Source organism: Lepus europaeus, chromosome 6, assembly GCF_033115175.1.
Source record: "Lepus europaeus isolate LE1 chromosome 6, mLepTim1.pri, whole genome shotgun sequence".
Classification (NCBI taxonomy): domain Eukaryota; kingdom Metazoa; phylum Chordata; class Mammalia; order Lagomorpha; family Leporidae; genus Lepus; species Lepus europaeus.
The window spans coordinates 2,783,594-2,808,535 of NC_084832.1; the positions used below are offsets into that span (position 1 = coordinate 2,783,594).

At 59.3% G+C, this 24,942-nt stretch overlaps 1 protein-coding gene across 1 annotated transcript in view; it reads right to left on the minus strand.

Annotated features, from left to right (window-relative positions):
* Positions 1-24,942, minus strand: part of COL4A2 (collagen type IV alpha 2 chain) — a 138,042-nt gene that overhangs the window by 85,627 nt on the left and 27,473 nt on the right. Inside the window, exon 4 of the mRNA XM_062193943.1 lies at positions 14,813-14,893. Within this exon, the coding sequence (XP_062049927.1) occupies positions 14,813-14,893 (81 nt within the window). The remainder of the gene's footprint in view (positions 1-14,812; positions 14,894-24,942) is intronic.

Consider the following 24,942-nt stretch of genomic DNA (forward strand, 5'->3'; position numbering starts at 1 on the left):
GGATCCCCAGCCGGGTCTCTCCTGTGGGTGACAGGATCCGGACTCGAGCAGCCACCTGCTGCCTTCCCAGGGTGCATTAGTGGGAGCTGGATCGGGAGCACAGTAGCCAGGACTGATACGGGAAGCAGGCATCCCAAGTGGCGAATTAACAGCTGCGTCGATGCCCACCCCGCCCACGATGAGATAATTTTGCCACACAATTGGTATTGTTCGGGTGGTCTGATGAAGGGAAATCCTGACACTCGGGGCTCCCGCCAGTGTGAGCGTTCCACAGCCCCAAGTTGCTTCTGAAGAGGAAGAGGTTCCCCCAACGAGAGGAAGGAAAGATTTAGCATTAAACCATTGTGTTTCTTTCTAAACTGGGAACACAGGCCCTCGACATGCCAGCTGAGAGGCCGGGGTGGTGGGCCCGGCGCGGTGCTGCAGCAGGTTAAGCGGCTGCTGGCGACAGTGGCATCGCAGAGCGCAGGTTCGAGTCCTGGCTACCACACTTCCGATCCATCTCCCTGCTAATGCGCCTGGGGAAGCAGCTGAGGATAGCCCAAGTGCTTGAACCCCTGCACCCATGTGGGAGCAGAGTAGGTGGAGTCGTTGGCTCCTGGCTGCAGCCTGGCCCCGCCCTGGCCGTTAGGAGCATCTGGTGAGAGAACCAGCTGATGGAAAAATCTGTTCTTCCTTCCCTCTCTGCCATCCCAGCTTCCAAATACACAAACAAATCTTTTAAAAACCCATGGGGGGAGAGCTCCACATGGCTAACGCAGATGGCAGTCCACACTGCATTTTGGAAACGCAGTCATGAACTCGTGTGACCCAGAGCAACAGCCTCCACGACACCCATTGTGCACGCCGCTGACAATGGGAAATTTAGACACACAAGCCAAAGGCAAACAACGAAACCCGCCAGGAAGGCTTAGGAAACACCTGCTATTTTTTTTCTAAATGGAAGAAGATACTAATGATTATTTCATGTGAGTGTTTTAAAATAGCATACGCCTTGGTGCGGCCGCCACAAGTCTGGATGTACCATGGGAGAAGCATGAGGGCCGCGGGAACCATCACTGGGCGTGGAGATTCCGTCTGCCCGCCTGCGCTCTCTTGGCAGCAAGAGAGGGTCTCGAGGCTGCCAGAAATGGCGCAAGAGGCGCAAGTGTCCCCAATGTCGTGGAGTAAGAGGACTCGCGAGTGTCCCCGAGGTCAAAGGTAGCACAGCTGGTGACAGAGACCCAGCAGCACCACGTGGGGATTCCAGAGAGGGGACAGGATGCCACCCACTGCCAACCTGTTGGAGACGGGCAGCTCACAGGCCACAGGGAGGAGGCACTCGATCCTCACAGGCTGGGCAATCATTATCCTCCTGGACAACCAGTCTGGGGAAAACTTTGGGAACGGCTTCCCCCTTGCATCTCACCCCTTTCCCGGACCCAGCCGGGGGTACCCTCAGGTGTACCCTCAGCCAGGGGTCCCTGGGCCGCAGAAGTCCATGGCACGGTGTCACTCATGCATGGAACACCCGACTCACAGCCCAGCTCCCCGGCTGGACATGTAACTTCCCGAGGGGCGAGGAGGGCTTCCTCCAGCTCCACGGGAGACGAGACCTGGCCTGGCTCCGGCCGTTTCTGTGGGGTGGTCCCCGTGGTCGAGGAGTCAGCAGCAGAGAGAGGCTCTTGGGAGCATAGCCAGTGCAGGCGGGAGGACTGCAAACTCCAGGCATGGCACACAGTGCACGGTGCACGGCACACAGCACACGGCACACGGCAGGCAGAAAAGTCGGAGCTGTGCCAGGGTTCTGGAGTTTTCTCCAATCCCAGAGACTTTTCTGACTTTGCCCAAGATCAGGGAACACCAGGCCCTGAGTAGAAGCGCAGGTGGAATACTTGCTGTTTTAAAAAATACCGGGGCTCACATTACGGTGGAGGGGCAAAGCCACTGCTCGCCACGCAGGCACCCCATGGCCGGGTGCCCACTGGAGGTCATGTGCTTTGCTTCTCGTCCAAGGTCCTTGCTGAGGCTTCTGGGAAAGCAGCGAAGGGGGACCGTGGCACTTGGGCCCTGCCCCCCACGGGGGAGACCAGGATGTTGTTCCTGGCTCCTGGCTTCAGCCTGGCCCAGCCCTGTCTGTCACAGCCATGTGTGTGTGTGGGGGTGGGTGGGGGGGGGTGAACCAGCAGGTGGAAGACCTTTCTCTCTGTTGTTCCACCTCTAAAATAAATAAATCTTCAAATAAAGAGAAATAGAGAAGCTCGTGGAAAATGAACACTATAAAATGTTTCACTTATTGTTTAAACATTGTTTAAAAAGTCCTTAAGAGCATGGGGCAGAGATCAGATCGATAGAGCAAACCAGCAAATTTTCATGATGTTGAAAACTACACCCTGGGCTTCATTTTAAGCTTTTACATTAAAAAATAAATGCTAAAAACACCTAAAATCTCATCCTAGACACTTGCGAGTAAAAGGGTTTTCTCATATTCAACACATACGAGCACGTAAACTTGTAGTAAACACACACTATGCAGAACTAAGCTCACTGTGCCCACGCCCATCCACGCACACGCACTACACGACGTGCGATTCAGACTCCCGAGCCCAGGCAGCGTGTCGTGGACGGATCTTAGCTCTAGAGGCATGGTCTCCATTCTAGAACTTTCTCTCATGGCCTCAGCGGCTGCCAGGAGAGCAGCGAGGCGACAGTGGGGGGTCTCGGCCCCCACCAACGCCAGTCTCCAAGGACTCGGCTCATTCATCTGTGATGGACTTGGGATTTCCATGACTCATCTCCCCCCGCCCCGAGATCCCGGCGTTTCTGAAGGGCGCCCTTTCTGCCGAATTTTATTTCCTCTCCCAAAGGCCCTTTTGAATCTTCTGGAATCAAGGGGCTCATTTTCACCCACAAAGTCCTTTTTGTTGACTCCCCGGTCTGATTAGTCTACCGGAGGGTAGGCAGATGGCGCGAGCCCTCTCTTCATTAACGCTACCCGCAAAACAACGTCCTAAAAATACCACTGGCAATTAACATGTAGACATCTCCGTCTTGGGCTCTGGCCATCTCCCTGGAATGTCTGTGTTTGAATTAGATCAGATGGAGACAAGCAAGACAGAGAGATAAAGGAGGCGCAGAACACACTCATTTCCCCACGGCCCTGCCAGCCGCCTCAGCCGTGCCCGCGGCAGTGTAATAGCCATCAGAGAGGAGCCCTGCCTCAGACGGAGACAGAGGGGCACACCTGGAGCACCGGGGTCGAAAGGCAGAAGCAAGAAGGCCCCACGTTCCGCAGCAACGCGGTGACCTGGGGGCAGAGTTTAGGAGCAGGGCTTGCAGATCCAGGGAGAGACGGCCTCCGTGCATACTCACCAGAAGCAGGCAGATGCTGACCTGGGGCCGGGAGCCAGGGCGGGCACAAAGCTGTTACCAGTCCCCGACCTGGGAGAGGCCCAGGGGACATCTAAGCTCTACTTGTCACCTTGAAGCAAGTGGGGCTTGGACTGGGGGCAATCAGGAGTGAGAAAAAGGAGGCTCCCGTGCAGGGGAAAGAAGGGGTCTGGGGTGCGGGCTGGCCAGAGCGGAGGCTGGGGTGTGGACCTCCTGCAGGTGTATTTGTGGGGTGCGTGGGGGTGGGAGGGGCTCCTGAGCTTCAGCTTTGTAAAACAAGATTGATTTATGTATGTATGTATTTATCTGAAAGTCAGAATGAGAGACAGAGGCAGAGAGAGAGAGAGAGAGAGAGAAGGGGGAGATGTCTCCCACCCACTGGTTTGCTCCCCAAACAACCGCAGTGGCTGGGGCTGGGCCAGGAGCCTGGAACTCCCCCTGGGTCTCCCACGCGGGTAGCAGGGGCTCAAGCACTCGAGTCATCCTCCAGTGCCTCCCCTGGCGCGTGTGCAAGGCTCTGGATCAGAAGTGGAGGAGCCAGGACTGGGGTCCGTGCTTCGACACGGGAGAGGCGGCCGAGCCCCTGTGCTGCAGTGCCGGCCGCCCTTGCTTCCGATGGAGACGCCGCCGTGGCTGTGCCGTAGCCCTGAGCGCGCTATTACCGCCCTGTGGGATTTCAAACGGAACATCCCAATGCCGTTATGTAGTTGAATTCCTTTTAAATTATCCTTAGTTTAGGGAACTTTAAAAAACTGCCACTAAAATAGAACGATGGTCCTCACAGCTGTCTCCCGTAACGTGGGGAGGCCGCAGGGTCTGCAGAAGCTTCTAGAGAATGCTGGCTTTCTACTCGAGCCCTCGCTGGCTCTCTCTCCTACCCGACCCCACCGTCACTCCCGGCTTCCACTCAAACCATGGAAAACACCGGCTGGAGGAGAAACCAGGGAGAAGCTGTGACATGGCAGAGGACCGGGGGTGGGGGGGCGGCCCCCGGCGCTCTGGCTCAGAGAAGCCTGGGGTCACCCGAGTGCCTGGATCTCAGGGAGAGGCTGGGGAATGTTCTAGATCGTGGGGCAGAAGTGTTTTAGTTCAACTTTCAGCTTCCTTTTCCTCCCTCCCCCTCCTCCCTCCCTCCCTCTCCCAACCACACACTGCGCTTCGACTCCAGATCCCTCTGTCTGGGTTCCTCTGCTCCCCTTGCAGAGTGGCTGCCCCCGCCCTGGAGAGCAGGGTAAATATTTGGAAAACATCAGGTGCTCCAGGATGAGGAATGCACCCCGGGGCCACGGAGGGCAGGCGGCCTGGCTTCCTGTCTCCCAGCCTTGCTGGTCTTTGCTGAGTTCCTTAGTTCTCTCTCTCTCTCTCTCTCTCTCTCTCTCTCTCTCTCTCTCTCTCTCTCTCTCTCTCTCTGCCACGATGCTGTGGCTTGGTTGCAGATTCATGCATCCCGAGCTGGCAGGCTGCTGTGTCCGGCTGTCCAGGTATAGGATTTGCTGCTTGCCCAGCCTGGCCTGAGAGGGACAGAACGTCAAAGGCCACTTGAACATGAGAGAGCGGCTTCCTCCAGGCTGATGAGATCGGGGAGTTTCGCTGCGGACTGACGTCAACTCGTTCATCCTCCACGGCTGTGGCCGTGTCCCTTCCCCCAGTCTTCAAGGCTGGTTTTGCTGACAGATGCTAAGAACGGGTGCGAGGCACAAACCTCATCTTGACCTTAAGGTTTCCTTGAAATTCATCCGTTATCTTCCCAAGGCTTTCAAAACTGCCCTAATCGCCTCTTAGCTTGCATTTTCCTAAACACGCCAGCACTTTTACTGGATACAGGAAGGCCTGGCTCTCAGAGACTTCTCATAGGAAGCATGGAGGCCGAGAGCACGCCTGAGAACGTATGAGGACAAAGACGTCACGACCCCAGCACTAAGCACCTCCACGCCGCTTTGGTTTTTTCTGGCTCCAAACCCTTAGGAGTTAGCATCCTAGCGGCGTTTTGGGTACAAACATGGTAGCTCCCACGGCAGGAACTTTCAGTGGGAAGGGGACCCTTCCAAATTTACGCTCCCCACTGGACACAGAGAGACAAGGTCAGGCCTGCTCTGCGTGTCCCACAGGAGTGAGACGGGTGATGGTTTGAAGGACCCGCTGTCTACACCACAATGACCCAGCCTGGATGGGCCGCCAGCGGCTCCCGTGCCAGGTGGACCAGCCTCCCAAGACCATTGTGAAACGGCCACGTCTGGTAACAACAAGCTTCCTCAATGTTCCGCTAACGCCAGCGACAGGAATGCGGCTGTCCGCGGGACCCTCGCCTGTGACTGACAGGTGGAAAGTAACGCGGAGAGGGGGTGACTCCATCCCCCACTTCTGAGGCAGCTGAACCCAACGAGCAGGCAGCAAGGTCAAAGGTCCCCTGGTGAGGAAAACAGGTGCCGGTCTCCCGTGCCGGCTGCTTCCGCCACACTCCCCACTGGTGACCAGTTTCCCGCCTCCAGGAGAAAACTAAAGGAGTCATTCCCGATTTTTAGATGGGACAACAGGTGCCTTTCTCTCTGCTACTGTGGCAGCCAGGCGGAGGACGGCTCACACGCGTGGACACCGCACGCCCGCGGGCTCTGTCCCAGGGACCTGAAGGCGGCCCCCAGCTCCCGCGCCAACACTCCGGCTCTCTACCCGCGTGGACCCTCAGGGACGCAGGGGAGAGCGCCGACTCTCAGAGCGGCTTCTATGAAGTACCACTGTCTGGGCACAGCCGGAGCCGGTCTTTCTGGAAAGCCTGCAATTCTTTACCAAGAGGGAACTGGGGCCGGCGCCATGGCTTAACAGGCTAATCCTCCGCCTTGTGGCGCCGGCACACCGGGTTCTAGTCCCGGTTGGGGTGCCAGATTCTATCCCGGTTGCCCCTCTTCCAGGCCAGCTCTCTGCTGTGGCCAGGGAGTGCAGTGGAGGATGGCCCAAGTCCTTGGGCCTTGCACCCGCATGGGAGACCAGGAGAAGCACCTGGCTCCTGGCTTCTGATCAGCGCGGTGAGCCGTCCGCAGTGGCCATTGGAGGGTGAACCAACGGCAAAAAGGAAGACCTTTCTCTCTGTCTCACTATCCACTCTGCCTGTCAAAAAAAAAAAAAAAAAAAAAAAAAAGAGGGAACTGGAAGTGAATAAAACAAAGCGAGTCTTTGAAGATGAGGATTCTTTCTCTGACCCCAATCGGGAAACGCTTTCATGGTATACTTGTGAGAACATCCCAGCAGTGGGGGGACCCGGGTTTCCCCGGGCTGGGGTTGTGGCCGGGTGTGAGAAGCGTGGACCCCCGCAGTCAGCAGCCTCCTAGTTGCTGTGGGGGCTTCATTGTCCCCCTCCTCCTCCTGGGTGGGAGCAAGGCCCACGTTGTCCAGGGAAGAAGACACCAGCCATGAAAGGAGAACGTTTGCCCAGAGCCGCCAACCTGAGCCTGACAGGGCCACGGCAGGTGCCTGCTTCCCCACGCCACTCCGGCCTCTGCAGACCTCACACTTTCACTACCATCCCTGGTTTCCAACCCCTCCCTTTAATTGTTTTAAGTTAAAGTAGAGAGAGAGAGAGAGAGAGGGAGGGAGGGAGGGGGGAGGGAGGGAGATCTTCCATCTGCTGGTTTACTCTCCAAATGGCCACAACAGCGGGACTGCACCAGGCCAAAGCCAGGAGCCGGGTCTCCCACGTGGGTGGCAGGGGCCTAAGTACCTGGGCCGTCTTCTGTTGCTTTCCCAGGTGTGTTAGCAGGGAGCTGGATTGGAAGTGGAGCAGCTGGGACTCGAACCGGCTCCCATTGGGATGCCAATGTTGTAGGCGGCGGCAGCTTTACCCACTGTGCCAACACTCGCCTCTCCCCTCTGCTTTTCAAAACACACAGCCCAGTAACAAAAAGGGTTCATTGTCCCCTTGATTCTTTGCTTCCCGGGACCACGCTCTGAATCCCGCTCCTGGCTGGCTTTGTCTGACACGCATTCGGCAGGAACTCGGGGGTGCGCGGGTCTCTCAGAGCTGCACCGGGCCCCGCCCCTGCGTCTCCAGGCAATGAGAGATGAATTTACACAGATCTGCAGTGTTGGAGGCACAGTAATCACCTTGCGTGAGCACTGTCGAATCAACAAAGGATGAATTTTCATCAGGAAAGAACGCGGCAGCGGCTGCCCAGCATCTGCAGAGGGTGCGTGTGGATGCAGGGAGCCTCAGAAGAGGGGCCCGGGGGCCGCGCTCGGCCTGGCCGTGCAGGTGCCGGCTGGGACGCCCACTGCCTGGCTCAGAGCGCCCGGGCTCCTCTCTTGGCTCCACAGCCGATCCCAGCTCCCTGCTAGTGCAGCCCGGGGGAGGCGGCAGTGACCGCGCCGATGGCTGGTCCCTGCAACCCACATGGGAGACCTTCATGGAGTTCCACGCTCCCAGCTTCAACCTAGCCGAGTCTTGGCTGCTGTGGGCATTTCAAGGATGGGAGCTTTCTCTGAATCTCCAAAGAAAGAAAAAAAAAAAAATAGAGCTAGGGATGGATACAACTCCAAAGCATTCTTTCTTTATTTGAAAGGCAGAGTTAGAGGAGAGAGAGGGAAAGACAAATCTCCCACTTGCAGGTTCACGCCCCACATGGTTACAGCAGCCAGCTTTGGGCCAGCTTGAAGCCAAGAACCCGGAACTCTATCTGGGCCTCCCATGTGGGTCCAGGGCACTTGGGCATCTTCTGCTGCTTTCCCAGGCACGTTAGCAGGGAGCTGGATCAGAAGTGGAGCAGCTGGGACTTGAACCAGTGCCTGGATGCAATACTGGCATCGCGGGAGGCAGCTTTACCACAACATGGCGCTGGCCCCTTCCCTAAAGCAGTCTTTGCCCTTCCTCTGCGTCGGCTACTGCACGGCCAGCACTTGGCTATCCATCACAGGAAGCGTCGGTGCCCGCCCCAACCACAGGATCCAGCAGATACCTGCTCAGCGGTGACCCCGGCAGCCAGGCGCCTGGGACAATTTCATCGTAGCCACAGCCGCCAAGACGCCTTCCCACCGGTGGCGTTCATGATCCTGGGGCTTCACGGTGTGCTGGACAGGTAGGAAACCACAGGACGCAGGGGCAGGGGAAGGACGTGAATCCGGGGGAGTACACAGAGACCTCGCGCTGAGCTCTGCCTTCCAGCAGCCGCACTCAGGCTGCAGTGTGTGCTCCCCCAGTCCACTCCGGGAGGTGGCACCAAGCTCAGTCCTTGCAGGCTTGCAAGGGTGCAGCTTGTGTGTGGGTGAGCTCCAGACTGGCCGTGTCCTTCCAAAGCCCCAGTGGCCCTCTGGACACGAACTGTCAATCACGCAGGGGTGGGACAGCGAGGGGCGGCACCAGGAACCCTCCAGTTGCTTCCCCCTTCCCTGGTGGTGGCACGGACTCGTGTCTGCAGGCTAAGGAAACGCTCGCATGGATCTCACTGGACGGGAGGGAGGAGCCTCCGGATGTTCAAAGCTGCAGGCAGGATCTTGCGGGCACTGAAACCCTCAGAAAAGGAGATTTCGGGGTGCGGGGAGACCCCGATCAGAGCAAACGCCAGTCACCCCGCGGCTGGGGCACAAGGTGCAGGGTGACCTGGACACCTCCCGGGGCTGCTGAACTTCTCCGCTGACACCTTGGGCTTGCTTTCAGGAGAATCCGACTTCATCCCGCACTGTACCGCCACCCCGGATTCACGGTGTGGGAGACCCTTACACACGCACGATGGGCTGACGGAGCGTCTCTCTCTCCCGGGCCCCCTCCGGGCCCAGCACCACACTCCCTGGCACCGCGACGTCCAGTGTGGCCACTGCTGGACACATGGGGCTATTTCACTGGGATCTAAATGAACTAGAATGAAACAGAGTTCACAATTCAGTGAGCCTGTCCTTCCCTGGCCACATTTTAAGTACTCGGGAGCCATGGTGGACAGGGTAGACACAGGACGTCTCCCAAAAACCCTCTTTGTGGGGGCACGGCTCTGGACATCAGCTCCCCAAGGCTAGAGATACTGAACACCCGTTTATGTCAGTATTCCTGGGGCCAAGACAAAATGACAGATGTATAATTGACGTTTGTTGAATGAATAACTGTTTTGGCACCTTGGTAGCTAATGAGGACCATGTGTAATCTAGGACCTGCGTTACGGATGGGTTTCAGGTCCTTCCCAGCATTCTCTGGTGAGAACTAGAGCCTGCTTGGCTGGGTCCCAGAACTCGCCCCTCGACCAGCTTCCCCACAGAGGGCGCTTAAAGAGCCACACAGCGTCTCCCAGAAGTCTCTGAGGAAGCCACCGGGGCACTGGATCCCGTTTTAGAGCGGCTGGGTCCGAGTCCTGCCTCCTTCCATCCCGGCTTCCTGCTCCTGTGCGCACAGGGGGAAGCAGGCGATGGCTCTCACACTTAGGGCCCTGCAGCCACACAGCAGGCCCAGACCGGGTTCCGGGCTCCTGGCCGCAGCCTGGCACAGCCCCAGCTACTGTGGGCATTTGGGGAGGGAACCAGCACATGGAAGATCTGTCACTGTGCCTCTCAAGTGAAACACACATCAGAAGCCTCCCAGGGCTCCTCGCCTTGCTTGGTCACTCCTGCCTGTCCCCTGCTCTGCTGGGGCCACACGGATGGCCTCACAGCGCCTGGAGCAGACCGCACACCCTCACCCCAGGCCTCCTCCTGTCCCCCACCGCTGCCTGGGCTCTGGTCTCAGCCTTGCACGCCGCGCGGTGGCAGGCACAAAAAGAGGGGACAGCCACTCCCAAAGCTCACAACGGCACGCAACGCACATGTGGGGCGGCCGTCGTCCAAATCGGCCGCAACCTCCGCCCCACAAATGATGGAGCAACCGAACCGCTGTGCGGCCAGACGCTGCAGGCCCCGGCACCTCTGCTCCAAAGTCCTTCCCAGCATCGCCCCAGGATTTTGCAAGTGGGTGAAAGCTAAGTGTGGACAAGGTTGTAACGGCCCAGAAGCCGGGCCGCACTTGCGCTGGCTCTGAGTAACCCTTCTGTCTCCAGCCTGTCGCGGCGTCGGACATACCGGAGACAACCTCTGTCATGTGTACTGCGCACGCGTGAAAACACGTCTGCCCTGGAGCGCGCGTCGTGCAGCCGCGGGTTAAGCTAGGGACGCCCACATCCCAAACCAGGGTCCTGGCTGCTTTGCTTCTGATCCAGCTCCCTGCCAATGCACCTGGGCGGCAGCAGACAACGGTCTGAGTCCTTGGGCCCCTGCTGCCCACGTGGGAGACCCTGCAGGAGCTCCTGGCTCCAGGCTTCGGCCTGGCCCAGCCCTGGATGTTGTAGGCAACTGGGGAGTGAACCAGTGGATGGAAGATCTCTCTCTGTGTCTCCGTCTCTCACTCTGCTTTTCAAATAAACATTGTTAAAAAGCTTTAGAGGCCGGTGCTGTGGCATAGCAAGTAAAGCCACCACCTGCAGTACCAGCATCCCATTTCCGCTTCCAATCCAGCTCTCTGCTGTGGCCTGGGAAAGCAGTAGAAGCTGGCCCAAGTGCTTGGGCCCCTGCATTCATGTGGGAAACCCAGAGGAAGCTCCTGGATCCTGACTTTGGATAGGCTCAGCTCTGGCCATTGTGGCCATCTGTGGAGTGAACCAGCGGATGGAAGACCTCTCTCTCTCTGCCTCTCTAACTCTGCCTTTCAAATAAATAAATACATCTTTTTTAAAAAAAGCATCTGTATGGAAAAACATTTGGGATCTTCAAAAAGTTCAGATTGCAATTGCTTTTTCTGCACCAGAAGAAATCTTTTAATTTCATTTTCCACAAACATTCTGCTGGTTTGAAAAGCGCCCGCCACAGCAGGACTGAGACTGACCCCACGTCTTCAACACCCGGGCCAGGCAGCACTGGTCATGGGAGCCACGAGAGGCTGTGGGCGACACGCAGTGGGTACACTCGGCTGGCTCCATGGCCACGGGGCCACAGTGGGCTACAGCTCTGGCTTCTTTCACTCTGACTCACACGCTGCCTCGAGAGAACTTGGTAAGGTTCAGAACTACGCACTCACGACTTGGCCTGAGTCCAGGGCCCCCAGAGACCGTGGGAAACTCCGCTACATGACAAACGCAGCCGCTAGACACAGCTCAGAGGCCTATGCCCTTGTCGGCTGCGAGCTTCCAGAAGGCCACAGAACGTGGCCCCACGAATGCCCGGGGTGCATGTGATTCCAGCTCCCTGGGCCGGGGGCCGGGGGCCGGGGAGGGGGTGGTTTCTCGCTTGCTCACTGTAGTCTGCCAGGGCTCATTAGCCCCCAACGTGGGGCCCGGCACAACGTCTGTGCCTACTCCTCCCTGGGGCCTCTGCCTGCCTTAGGAGTAAGGGCTGTCCCCTGCAGGCTGAGGCCACGACAGATCTGAGACAAGCAGTCTGATCAGAGTTCATGGCCAAAACCCAAATGCGTGGTGGAACAGGACCCTGGCAGAGCAACTGAAGGAATGAGCTAAAATCAGCCCTGGGAAGCGCACAGCCTTCCAGGCGAGCCCAGGGCAGAGGCAAAGCTGTCTACTGTCACGGCTGAGACCTCGGCCGCCCCACGACGGCTCCTGCACTTGGAATCTCTTATCGTGTGGCGCCAGGGACGCTGCTCTGTGGAGATGCTGTCAGGGACCCACTCTGAGGCCCCTGTCCATCACCACCGTGGACAAGGGAAGAAAAGGAGAGACACGAGGGCTGGGCAGTGTGGACTGGTGCTGACTGACAGGTGTCAGGTGGAGAGGAGGGGCTGAGACAGGGTGGAACCCAGCCCCACGGTGTTCTGTGGCTCCACAGTGACGCCGGCTTGAGGTGCTGGCTGTCCCCACGGTGAGGAACACTTCGGCCGGGTACCATGTCCGTATAAGGCCGCGTGCGCCAAGCGCCGTGGGTGGAGATGTGCGGCCGGGCGCTTTTGTGGCGGCTGCAGCAGCACCGCGGGCCAGGGAGCCCAGGGGAAGCTGTGGGAAAGAACAAACCATGCACGCGGCTCTTGACGGCCAGCTCTGTCCAACTACTATTTTTATGTCTCACATTACTTAAAAAAAAAAACCCAACCCTCTGCAGAGGCACTCAGGCAGATCTGTTCACTGCTAACTGTGTAAGAGTTAAACCAGATCCTCTGTCTTCCTAATTGCTCCAGGGAGGCATATGCTGCTCTCCCAACCACAGACACCTTCACAGGGACACTGATGTCCCCAAGCCGGTGAGAAGTGGCCAGGTTAAGGCTCACTGTTGCCAGCAGCCCCATCTGCACCCTCTTACCCACCAGTGTGCAATGGCGCACCGACTGTTCACAGAGGACGAGGTCTGTGTGGTCCCACCACGGCAGGGTCCGGGGCCGTACAGAGCCGGAAGGGTGTCAGGCCACCTGAGGGCCACAGAGAACTCACAGATGGGGCCTCTTTGGCTCTGTGTCCCGCAGAGACACCTGCCAGGTCTCGAGGCAACACGCTCAGTGCTGAGAGCCGGGCAGAGCCGGGGCAGAGCCAAGGCCACGGGGAGTTTCGGGGCACTCGGGTTAACCATGTTACCCAGAAGGCGTCGGGCTCCCACTGCCACGCGCAGATGCAAACTCAAGGTGTTTCCTCGGCTGGGGACACGGGGAGATAAAGAAGTCTCAGACCTACGTCCCAGAGAGCCAGGCACCGTTAGCGACCACCTTACACACAGGTGGCAGTGCAGAAGGACCCCTCGGAACCAGCTCTCATTGCTAAAGACCAGAATGTTCCGGCATTACGGAAACCTTCATCACGCCGGCTTTGCTTTAGCTAATCAGAGCAAATGAGAAAGACCAGAGCCGGGAGCCCTCTCCTCCGCGTGTTTGGGTTCAGGCAGAGAAGCATGTAGGGCCCTGTGGTCTCCGCACCCAGCACAGGCTGGGCTCGCGGATGTCTGTGCACCACTGATTTATCTACTCTGTGTCCATATAAGGCCGAGCCGGCCAAGCACGCAGCCAGGGAGCGTGGAGCGTCTCACCGCGCCTGCAGGGGCACGGCTGGGAAAATCCCCCACTGCGGGCCCAGGGGACTTTAGAGCTCATGGAATGGCTTCCATAGATTCAGAAAATATTTATCCTCATTATAGTCTACAAGTGACCGCCCACGGGCCGGGCCCAAAGCTCTAAGCAGGGAAATTGGACTTAAACCAAACATCTCTGTTTCTGAGAACTGCCAGGTATGGGAGCCCCTCGGCTGGGGTCTCTGCAGCTGATGAGGGTCAGCGACCCATGGCCCAGACCCCTGCATACACAGGCAGTCCCTCCCCCGAGGTGTCACCTGTCTGCCTGCATCAGGGTGGGGGTGGGGGCAGGACTGCGGTACCCCAGTGGCATCAAGGACCAGTTCCAGGGCCACACTCTGGCCCCCCGCTTGCTTTATCCAGGGCTAGGAAGAGAGCGGAGCTACTTTGAAAGCTGACTTCCGGGCTGAGCCGGGTGAAGCTCACTTGGGACACCAGAGGGTGGCCACAGTTTCTGGCACACAGGAATTCCCAGCGGCCTCCAGCAGCCCGGCATTTGCTAGACAATGGCACAGATGAGCATGGCCCTGGGTCCCAGGAACCAGACGCAGGAGACCTGGCACTCAGCGGGCCCTGGTCCTCACGCAGGGCTGGCTGCGACACACATGTAAATGACGTCTCTTTAGAGCAAAGCCGATTGGAAGAAAGGATTTTAAAAGGACCTCAGAATGACAGAGCGACTGTTCTAACAGGAACCTGAACACAGGGAACCCCACGCTGGGTCAGCAGCCCAGAGTCTGCTGGGGGCTCTCTGAGGATTTTGAACAGGGCTCTGTTGTTCACCCTCTACAAAGTGGGCGACCAGGGAGCGAGTAGTTCACAAGCCAGAACGGCCATGAGTGCTACAGCTGCTGGTGTGCTCTGGTCTGTATACCTCTGTTTGCAGCACTTACGTACAGTAGAAGCGTGAAAGAGTTGTGCTTTATATATTCACACACACACACACACACACACAGCATGGCCCTCTGTATCCAGACTTCACATCTCGGGATTCAGCCAAACCGGTTGAAAACATCGGATCCACAGTGCACCTGTGCTGGATGGGCAGGCTTTAGTTCTTGTTATTCCCCACCTAACAGCTACTCCTCCAAGCCAGTTGTTCTAAGCGATCTAGGCCTGCCGTAAGGCACAGGGCATCGTAAGTAGCTTCTATGGCAACACTGCACCAGCCGGGCTGAGAGGAGGGACTTGGGCACCCCTGTAGTCTGGGGCAACGGCGGGTCCCGAGCCAAGCCCCTCAGACGCCTCAGGTGGCCGAATGTGCCACGTGAGCCAGAACAAACGTGCTTCAGAAATCAGCCCTGCTCTCCGTGTGGCCGGGGAGCGGCACGGGTCGCCCGACATCTCAGCAAAGCTCACGGCTGACTCATCACGCGCCCAGGCACTGGTACTTCCAGCGCCGGGAAGACCCCACTCGCGGCGGCGCCGTGACGCCGGGACTTACGCGGCCTCCTTTCTCCGGGTAGCACTGGCAGCCGCCGCTGCAGTCTCGGCCTCCACAGGGGACGTCCGACTTCTTCACACCCTGCAAAGGCAGAGGAGAGGTTACTCAGGACGCTGCCCGCGACCACCAACGACCCACCCGAGGCTTTCGTCATAGAAATGAACACCCAGACTTCAACTTCTAAAGCACTTTCAGGTTAACAGCAAACGTCAGCACAAGTTACGGAGACTTCCCACAGAGGAAATCTGCCACGTCTCCCCAGGAGCACACGTGGCTTCCCCCGCCGCTGCCGGCATCAGGAGGCAGCCGAGAGCTGGGACCCCGCAGGGGACAGCAGGACCGGCCACTGGTGCTGTCCATCCTGGGTGCTTAAGTGTCTACCAAGGACCAGGTGCCGAATTGGTCCTAGGGCCCAAACGTGGAGGAGGGTGTCCCCTGGACCTGGGGTGACGCCACTCATCAGGGCTGTAGGGCGCAGGCCGAGCCCAGAGACGCAGGAAGCACCTGCAGAAGACGCGAGAGCCAACGCTTGGGGCCGGACTGGGCTGAAGCTGGGAGCCAGGAACCCAACCCAGGCCTCTGTCCATGCAGAGCGTGCACCTGTGTAACCTGTCCTAACTCACTCTAATCCACAACTCACTCTGAAGGCGCAGCCAAGCGGAACCCCTGCTCTCCAACCGCAGTTCCACGCGCTAAAGCTCGACCCTAGAGCGACTCGCCAAATCCCTCCCGTAAACCCACAGCTGAAATCACTTTACGGTTTCAAACTTGACGGACCGGGCTCGGCTCCGGGTCTGGCCTAGTCGCCGGACTCAGAGGAGGGTTCTGTATGATATACAAGGGGGCGTTCTCGCTTCTGGAACCGGGAACTGTGGCCGAGCGGGCCGTCCCTAGTCGCCACGCGTCTCACCCACATGCCCGGGGCTCAGAGTCCCTGGGTCACCAGGTCAGGGACGGGCCCCATGAGCACACTCCAGCGGCGCAGGTGCATGCACACGCGTGTATGTGCGTGTTCCCACCGGTATCTCAGCCGCCCTTCAGAGTAGCTCTCGTGCATTCCAGCAAGGGTGAGTGCCGCACGGGAATGCCAGGTCTCCAGGGCGGACAGAAATATTTACTTGGTTAGGGGAGAGTATGTGCTGTAGACGGCGTCCCACCTGAGCCCTGCCCTCCCCTGCCTGACAGACAGGTGCGCCTCCCTGGGGCATTGGGCTGAGGGGTATGGGGCCCCAAGCTGGGCCCTCGCCCTGCCTCTTGGCTTCACGGCCGGAAGAAACACACAAACCACCACCAACCAGCGTCAGCTCCTCCGTGAAAATGACTCCCCCACCCCCACCGGCTCCCACCCCCGCCCCTCCACAGCAGGCGCAGAGGCCAGCCACACACTCTCCGTGGGACAGGCTGCTCCCCGCCGGGCCTGGGGTGTCTGAGGACCCGTTCCAGATGCAGCCACGGGCCTTGGCAAGCACGCACACTCCGCTGCAGAACGGCGGGTCGGAGGAGGACCAGCCGTTACCTCCTGCAGAGGCCTCTCGCGGCTGCATCCCTACAGCAGCAGCGTGGAGGGGACGAGGGGACAGCCCAAGTCTGCCTGACCCCGGACTTCACCGTGTGGCCACTGAAGGAGGACACTGAGTCCCAGGGCAGGAGGCTCCCCGGGCCCTGCCAGAGCCTGTGCTGTGTCCATTCAGGGCAAACTCTCCATCCCCAGGGCTGGAGGAGACAGGTGGCTGCAGAGCTGTGGAGCTGGCGAGACTGCCTGCTTCCCCGGGACGCTCGGCTCTCCCCACCCAGGAGCCTGTGCACAACCTCAAGGGGTGGATGGCAGGTGGAGGTCTCAGAGCCGAGTCCCCATCCCTCACCTTACAAACTACTCACCCAGCCACCCGTGCACGCCTCACCCGGTGCTCACCCTGGGCCGAGCGCTGGGGTGCGCCGGGTGTAAGGGGGGCGACAGGTGGGATGCGGGCCCTGTGCTCACAGCATGTGAACAGGTGAAGCAGACTGTGTGTGGGACTGTGAGACTGTGTGTGTGACTGGGACACATACAAGCACACACACAGCCACACGCATGCAGTCATGTGGTCTGAGTTGGGGCAGGCGGCTGGGGGAGGGGCACACAGGACCAGGAGCTCTTAGGGAGAGTCCCGCCCCCCCAGCAGGGAGGCCCAGGTGGATTTCAGACCCTCGGGCTGCACTCTGTTCCTCCCTCCCTTCCAGGCCCTCCCCTGGCTGCTGTCAGAGGGAACTGTCAGGCCCCCAGGGCCCCAGGCCTAGCAGAGCAAGGCCGAAGCTCCTCACCGTCAGAAAACCAGGAAAACCAGAAAACCCGCGTGGATCTGAAGGCACTCAGGCCCTCGACACCCCCCCCCCCCACACACACCCTGTGCTGTGCATGGTGACTTCGGGGTGGGTGGGGTGGAGGGGGCCGGGTGTCAGAGTAGATGTGGGAGCAAGCCCGCAGGGAGAGGGACAAAGGAGGGGCTGGCACACAAAGGGAGAGAGGCGAGCCCCCGTGGACAGGCTGCTGTCCCCCCACGTGTGGAGATGCCGTACCCCCTCGGGAGGTGTGCACACCCAGCCTAGGAGCTGACCAGTTAGCAGAGCTATGATTTCCAGGTGAGCGCGGTGGGGTGTGACAGCCCGGCCGGCGCTGGGAACGGCCCTCGCCTGGACACGGCGAGGAGTCGCACACGGCCGGGCCACGTCCTTGGGAGGAGAAGGTCCCACGTGTTCCCCGACCCAGGCACAGCCAGCACACAGGAGTGCCGGCCCCTGGGCGTCCCTGCAGCCCCCGCTCCCCGAGGGCCGGCCGCTCGAGGCTCCTCTCCTGGCTCGCAGCAGCCTGTGGGGGCTTTTCCTGTTCGGATCTTCCCTGCTCTGGATGGGTGGCCAGAGCTGCTGCGCCAATCAGAAATGGCTGGACTTGGAAACCACGGGACGGCCTCTGGGCCAGTTGGCAAGGCGGGCGCACGGGTGTCTGCTCTGGAAAACTTAGGTCATGTTCTCCTCATTGGCTCCAGGTGCCCAGGGGCCAGGGCCAGGCCAAGGGCTTCTTGGTTGGCGTTTCCACGGGAAATCGCATCCTTGGACGGTTCTGTGCCTAACAGTCGCCCCAGACACGTGACCGAGCGGCCGGGGCGAGGCTCTTGCCTGTGGAGAGGGGAAGACATGGCCTTCTCGGAGGAAAGCAAGGCTGTGGTTCCTGGCCCAGGCTGCGGTCAGATTCAAGTTGAGAATTTCGCGCCTGGAGCTGCCAGCAGAGACATCCTCTGTCACGTCCAAACAGGGCAGAGCGGGCAGCAGGGGCGCGGACGGGCAGCAGCAGCTGCGGGATTAGGAGGACATCCGGCCTGCAGGTGCTGGCCCTGCCTCTCACGGGAGGGGCCCTGGGCGCGGGCAGAGGGCGTCTCGTGTTGCCTCCACGGATGGCGCGGGCCGGGGCAGGGCTGGGTTCCACTGTAGGCGTCTGAGCGGTGGCCCCATTTCAGAACACCCAGCAAACTGCTCTGGGTCACTCCTCCCCACGGCAGATTTGAACTCATATTCTGGACACTGAAAACCAGGTTTCACAACAGCTCCGATGCCGGCACATACAACACAGACAGGTGTTCAGCCCGGGGAGGGCAGCTGTGTCCCCCACGGGCAGTGCGAGCTGTGCTCATCCGGGGTTTCGAATCCCCAAGCACACGAGGCTGTGTGCCGAGGCAGGGTTTAGAGCTACTGAACCCCCCGCTCGTACACGGATGAAGGGACACAACGCAGCCACTGTTCTTAGCGCCCACGTAAGAAATGGGTATTAATCACATTGAGATGAAAACGCAGGAACAAAACTCAGGCGTCCTAACGCCAAAGGATAGTCTGTCCTCTACAGATTGTGGGGCCAAGGCACCTCCAGCCAAGGTAGCAGCTCCAAGAGCTCACAGATCTCCTGCCCCAAACAGCCCCCTGCACCCCACCAGGCTCGCTCTGAATACAGGAGAGCCCATTCTAAGCGACACCAAAGGTACGCACCGCCTATTGTTAAAAAGCAACTGTTTTTCATATCTTAAGGCAAAAAGAAAAGAAAATCGACATCAGTCTTTGTTTCTAAGACAAGTCCAGGCAGGCAGAGCTTTCTAGAATTATCCTCTCGAGCCTGCAGCAGGCCAGCCCAGAAGCATGGCAAGTCGAGAACAAGTTCCCAGTAAAACTCTGAGTTTATCAAAACAGGAAATATAAGCCGTTTCCGCACACGCAGCCCTGGGAATGCAGGAAGTCGTTCCCGCGTGGTATCAATAAGGCGAGGTAGAAGAAAAGGAAGCGCAGGTCCCAGCCACCGCACACAGAACAGAACTGCTTCTCCCCAGGGAGCCCGGCGGGAGCGGTGCCCAACCCAGGTTCCTTTGTGCCACCGCACTCCAAGGACATTGGAAATGGATGAGGTCCCCCTGGACCGGTCCTCAGAGCTGGACCGCAGCACTGGAAACGGAGCCTTTCGGAGCCGCGGCAGCCCTGGTGCTGGAGGTGCACCATTCCAACGACTGCCCGTTTCCCTGGGCGCCGGCGGGTTCCAGCGTGGTTAAGATCATGGTTGCTGCCGGCCCTGGTGGCGTTAGGAGGTCTGCCTGTGGGACCACAGAAAGTCGCGATGGTGGCTGGAAAGGGGGGTGACCTCTCAGGATGACAGCGCCGGCTCAGGTGCGGGGGACACTGCAGACAACCCCGGTGCTGCTCCCCATCCACCGGGCTCCTTCCCCTGCATCCAGTCATTGCAAGGAGCGCGCACCTGCATACCACACCCATGTAGTTAGCATGTTACCGAGCCACAGTGGCTGGCTTGGCTGCCCGCTATGTCCTCCTCAGGCAGCTCGAAATCTCAGGGAGTTGGCCAGATAGAGTTTGCATTAACGGAGCGATGTCAGCCACACCTGGGTGCCTGCCGAGAGACCGGCTCCACAAAACCCCCGAGTCCCCAAGCCCGGCACCTGACCAGACGGGGAGGGCCTGGCAAGCGTGGAGGCGGTGGCAGCGGGCAGACCGAGTTCCGCATTACGTCACGCACCCTGAAGGCGTTTAAAGCGGGCCGAATGGCAGACAGGATGACTCGTTCCACTCAGAGGCCAAGACATGGGGTTGCCCAGAACGTGTGCGGGTGGACGGCAGGAATGGGGAGTGGACGGGCATGAGTCATGCGGCACACAGCTGCGGCAAGGAGCAGGGTACAGGCGGGGCGGCGGCCGTAGCAGCCCCTGCACTCTGTGAGACGCTGCTACTCAAGTCTGAGGTGAGGGCCCAGAGACACAGCCCGGGGTCTCTTGTGCCACCTGCGTCTCGGGGTCATGAGCATCGGGCAGCCAGCTCCGGGGCCCCGGGCTCCAGACACAGGAATGAGAGTTGAAGCCCAGCCAAGGGGGATGAGCCAACGTTTCCTTTCAGAAATGCCTGGCCTGGAGCTGCAGGTGATCTCAGGTGTGGGTGGGCCCAGCGGCATGTGGAGACAAGCGGCTGAGTGGGCAGGGTGGCCGGGCACTTCCTGCCACACGTCCCCGGCCCTGGCCATCGCCTCGCTTCTAGAGGCAGAAGGTGACCTGAACTGTGCCGTCGCTGGGAGATGGGCAGCCCCGTGCAGGTGCAAACCCTACCAGCACTGGCCGGGCGAGGCGACCGCTGCCCGCTCTCGCAGTGTCCACGGTGGGGTCTGCCGCTGAGTCCGAGTGGAGACCTCACTGTGTCCAGGACCTGGGGGCCACACAGCAAATGCACGGGGAATGGGTGTCGAGTGAGGCTGTTAGGAGCAGGCAGGCGGGAGCCAGAGACCGCATGGGCTGTGGGGCCACCACGTGGGCGGCCAGAAGGTGGCAGGAGGACAGGAGACCCCGGACGATGACTTGGGGGACCCTGTCTTGCAGCATTAGAGGCGGGCCTGTCTGAGGCACGGTCGCCCACATTTTAAATTTTCTTTACCATCATCTAATGGCGACCCCCCGCACACTGTTGCCCTCTTATCAGCAACTCCTATGAACTCGCAGACCTCTGCTCCATGCGCCGTATCCACAGCAACCGCGGCAACCATGGCTCCGCCATCCTCAGATTCCTGCCATGCGATTCACAGATTTGCGTGCTGCGGCTCCGGGCTATTTTGAGGAAGGCCTTGTTTACTTGGTTCCAGAAACTCGAGGCTGGAGGACTTCCTGGGTGGGATTCCCAAGGCTCCGAGTTATAAACGAGACAAAGCGTCCGAGTCTCCGACGCAGCTCTGAGCCTCCAGCAAAGCCGCCCGTTGCCAAATCCCACCCTCACCTTCCCCGCTCTGCCAGACTCGGTGCCCACACCGTGTGCACAAGATCCTGGCACGCCAGGCGGCTGTGGGGACAGGGTGGCCTCTTTAGGTGCCACCCAGCCTGCTGCAGGCTCCCCTGCAGGCGTGGGTGGGGCCGGCACATGCAAGCCCCCACGTGCACACACACACAGCCGAGACAGCCGGCACCAGGTGCTTCCATCTGAAGTCCTCGGGCTGCTGTCCCATAGTCTTTGGTGGGTCTGTCAATAGAGCCACTTCTGGAACCAGCTTCCCCTGGCCTCTCTGTCCCTGATACAACTGGTCCCCCTGCAAGCTTTAGTGAGGGGGGCTAGGCCTGGCAGCACCGCTGGAGCTAAGTCCCCGTCTCGCTCTGCGCCCAAGATAAATACAATCTGAACCTCAACTCCCCAACAGTCCTAGACGCTTGCTAGGGTTCCGGTCCAGCTGGGGCTCCATGCCTTTGGAGCACCCATTCCCTCTGCTCTCAAATCCTCTTCCCTTTCAGCTCCAACTAAACGCTAAATGAAAGCGGGGATGGAATGTCAAAGGCGATAGATCACCGCGTGTGAACGCCTGGGGCCCCTTCCACAAGGGCAGGCCGCGCTGTTCCTTCAGCCTGGAGTGTTCTTCAGAGCGGCTCAGACCCCGCCATGCCCGCCACTCACGCCCGCGGCACCCACCCTCTCTTCCTCCTTACAGGCATTTCTGCCCCGATGCGGTGCACGGCTCGCATTCTGCAAGTCAGGCATCTGAGGCAGAAGGGCTACGGGGAAACCAGTGTGGGGGCAGGGCCGCCCCTACTCCTGCAACTTTGTAACTCCGGCTCTAAGAGTATCAGCAGTGTTTAACAGACATGCTAGGGGCCGGCCCTGTGGTGTGGCGAGCTAAGCCTCCACCTACCAGCATCCCATAGGAGCGCCACTTCAACTCCTGGCTGCTCCACTTCCGATCCAGCTCCCTGCTACACCAGCAGAAGACAGCCCAAGTCTTTGGGCCTCTACACCCACGAGGGAGAACTGGGTGGAGTTCTGGGCTCCTGGCTTCGGCCTGGCCCAACCCCGGCCATGTAGGGTGTGAACCAGCAGACAGATTCATTTGTCTGCCCCTGCCTCTCTGTAACTCTGCCTTTTAAGTAAATAAATGAATCTAAGGCAGAGCTACAGGGAGAGAGGTGTGGGGGGGGGGGGAGGGAGGGAGGGAGGGAGAGAGGTCTTCCATCCGCTGGTTCACTCCCCAGATGGCCACAACAGCCAAAGCTGTGCCAATCTGAAGCCAGGAGCCTCTTCCTGGTGTCCCACGCAGATGCAGGGGCCCAAGCACTTGGGCCATCTTCTGCTGCTTTCCCAAGCCATAGCAGAGAGCTGGATTGGAAGTGGAGCAACTACAACTCCAACCAGCGCCCATATGGGATGCTGGCACTGCAGGCGGCGGCTTGACCCGCTATACCACAGTGCTGGTCCCAGTAAATGAATCTTTAAAAAGAAAAAAATAGACATGTTAACTCCCCACCAAGTAGAGAAACTCTACAGTAAAGCGTAGGGCTGAACCTCACAGAGAAGTGCAGGTGCGCGGTAGGCAGGGCACGAGGGAAGGAGCCACAGCAGCCCTTGTAAGGAGAGCAGCTCTCGTGCAAGAGTGCGGGCGCCCAGCACAAGGCAGAATCCGCACCATCTGCCATGCTCACCTGCGGTAACCTGCTCCGCCCTTAGCGACTCGGCTGCTCGGCGGTGCAAACAGCGCAACGGGAAAACACACCGGGCACGAACGAACAAGACTTCACTATACATCGACATCACTCTCCTCTTCCCCGACTGCCCATCAGCAAGTAGGCGCCACGGACGATGCGCTGTGACAAAGCGGACCGCAGCCGTGTCTCCTGCTCCACTGCCCACCCAAGCGCCGGTGTCCGCGCCACACAGACAGGAAGAGAGGCGGCCACATCAAAGGCCATCGTCTTACGCAGGCTCCTGTCATCCCGTGACTCGTGCAGCCTCGGGGATACCGTTCTCGCTCAGGGCGGAGAACGAGCCCGTCGGGGCCTTCAACACCCGATCACGGAGCTACAGCCAGCAATGAGCAACTCCGTCTCACAAGCGCACACAGATTTCCTGCTATATTTAGAATGCATGCAACGCCCTTGCACGCTCATGAGCTACTCTGTTGACGCTGAGCTGACAGACGGCGACGACGCCATTGATCCCAGCATTAGCTCACTCATTATCTATCCTACGTTGTAATTAGTTATACGGCATGTCAGTTCTTGGTGCTTTCTGGCAGTGTCTAAAAATGCGTATGTGTTGATGTTGGCGTACGGGTCCTCGGTGGGTATCCGACGTTGCTCCTTGGAACTGAAGTGGGCACAAGTTCCTGCAGCTCTTAACGCCAGAGAGGCGAGCCCAGAAAAAGGCCTTTGTCCCAATCCCCCCCTTCGAGCTCAGTTTGGGGAGAAAATCCGAGAAGACTGGAATGAGAGAGATCTGGCAACGCTCCTTCGGAACACAATACGATTTCTGTTCTGGCTGCGGGGGACTGGCCCGGGCAAGGAAGGTGTGGGCTGGCACTGGCGCCCACACAACCGCACTGGTGCTGTCCGGGCAGGCGTGGGGCAGGAGACACGCAGCCTCATCCTTCTAACGTGACCGCCAAGTGCCAGGGGCCGCAGAGCCCGTGGCGACACCGCGGCTCGTCACCGTGTGTACCTGCAGCCTGGCAGCTGTTAGAAAGCCGACTCGCTGCCTTCCCTTCCGCTTGGGTGCACGCTGCCAACTGAGTCAGTTCTCGAATCTTCTAGAAGGGTTTGGCCCTGCACATTGGCAGTGGCTCGGGATTCCTTCGCCGTGGCCTCAGGCTGTGCGGTTTTCTCCTTGCCCCGGGAGAAGACGTAAAATCCGCAGCAGAATCTCCCAGTCAGGGGCCAGCAGAGGAGGGGTCAGCCTGGGCAGGGGTCGCCGGCTGCAGGCAGCACTAGGTCATCTGCATGTGGGTTATTCCCCTGGGCATTTCCACAGCAGGTTTCTGCCCCACAGTCCTCTCTGCATCCCACTAGACTGCTGGCCGATGTACAAAGACCGCATACGACAGCCGTTGCAATATCAACGTACAAATATGAGATCTGCCCTGGACAAGGGTAGCCGGAGGGTCCGACGCTGAGCTTCACCGATAAGGCCACTCCACAACAGGCACACACGCACGCATATGCAAGTTCAGTTTGGCCTCGACTCCTACATCATAGCACACAGGCTGCCCACTGTCCCCGAACTGCGCCTGGATGGGTCCCCAGGGCCCCCAGAACCCCACGGTCCTGTTCCGTGTCACAGGCCTGGCCTGACCCTCCAGCCAGGAGGCAGAGCACCACTGCTGGGCACCTGCTCTGAATGGAGTCATGTGTGGGAACAGGTGCTTGGGCCCCAGGCTCCGCACTGCGGCTGTGCGACCGTCAGGCTCCTGAGTTAAAAAGTGGGTGGAGGCGGCCGGTGCTGTGGGGCAGCTGGCTAAGTTACCACCTGCAGCGCCAGCATCCCATATGGCACTGGTTCAAGTCCCAGCTGCTCCACTCCTGATCCAGCTCCCTGCTAATGTTCCTGGGAAAGCAGCAGAGGATGGGTCAAGTCCTTGGGCCCCTGCACCCACGTGGGAGACCCGGATGAAGCTCCTGGCTCCTGGCTTTGGCTTGGCCCAGCACCCGCCATTGCAGTCATATGTGGGGGAAACAGCAGATGGAACATCTCTCCTCTCTGTAACTGTGCCTTTCAAATACATAAAATCTTTTTTTTTTTTTTTTAAAGTGGGGCAGCTCCTGCCTTGTGGGGTCATGGTTAGGATGGAAGGAGAAAAACTCAAAGGAAAA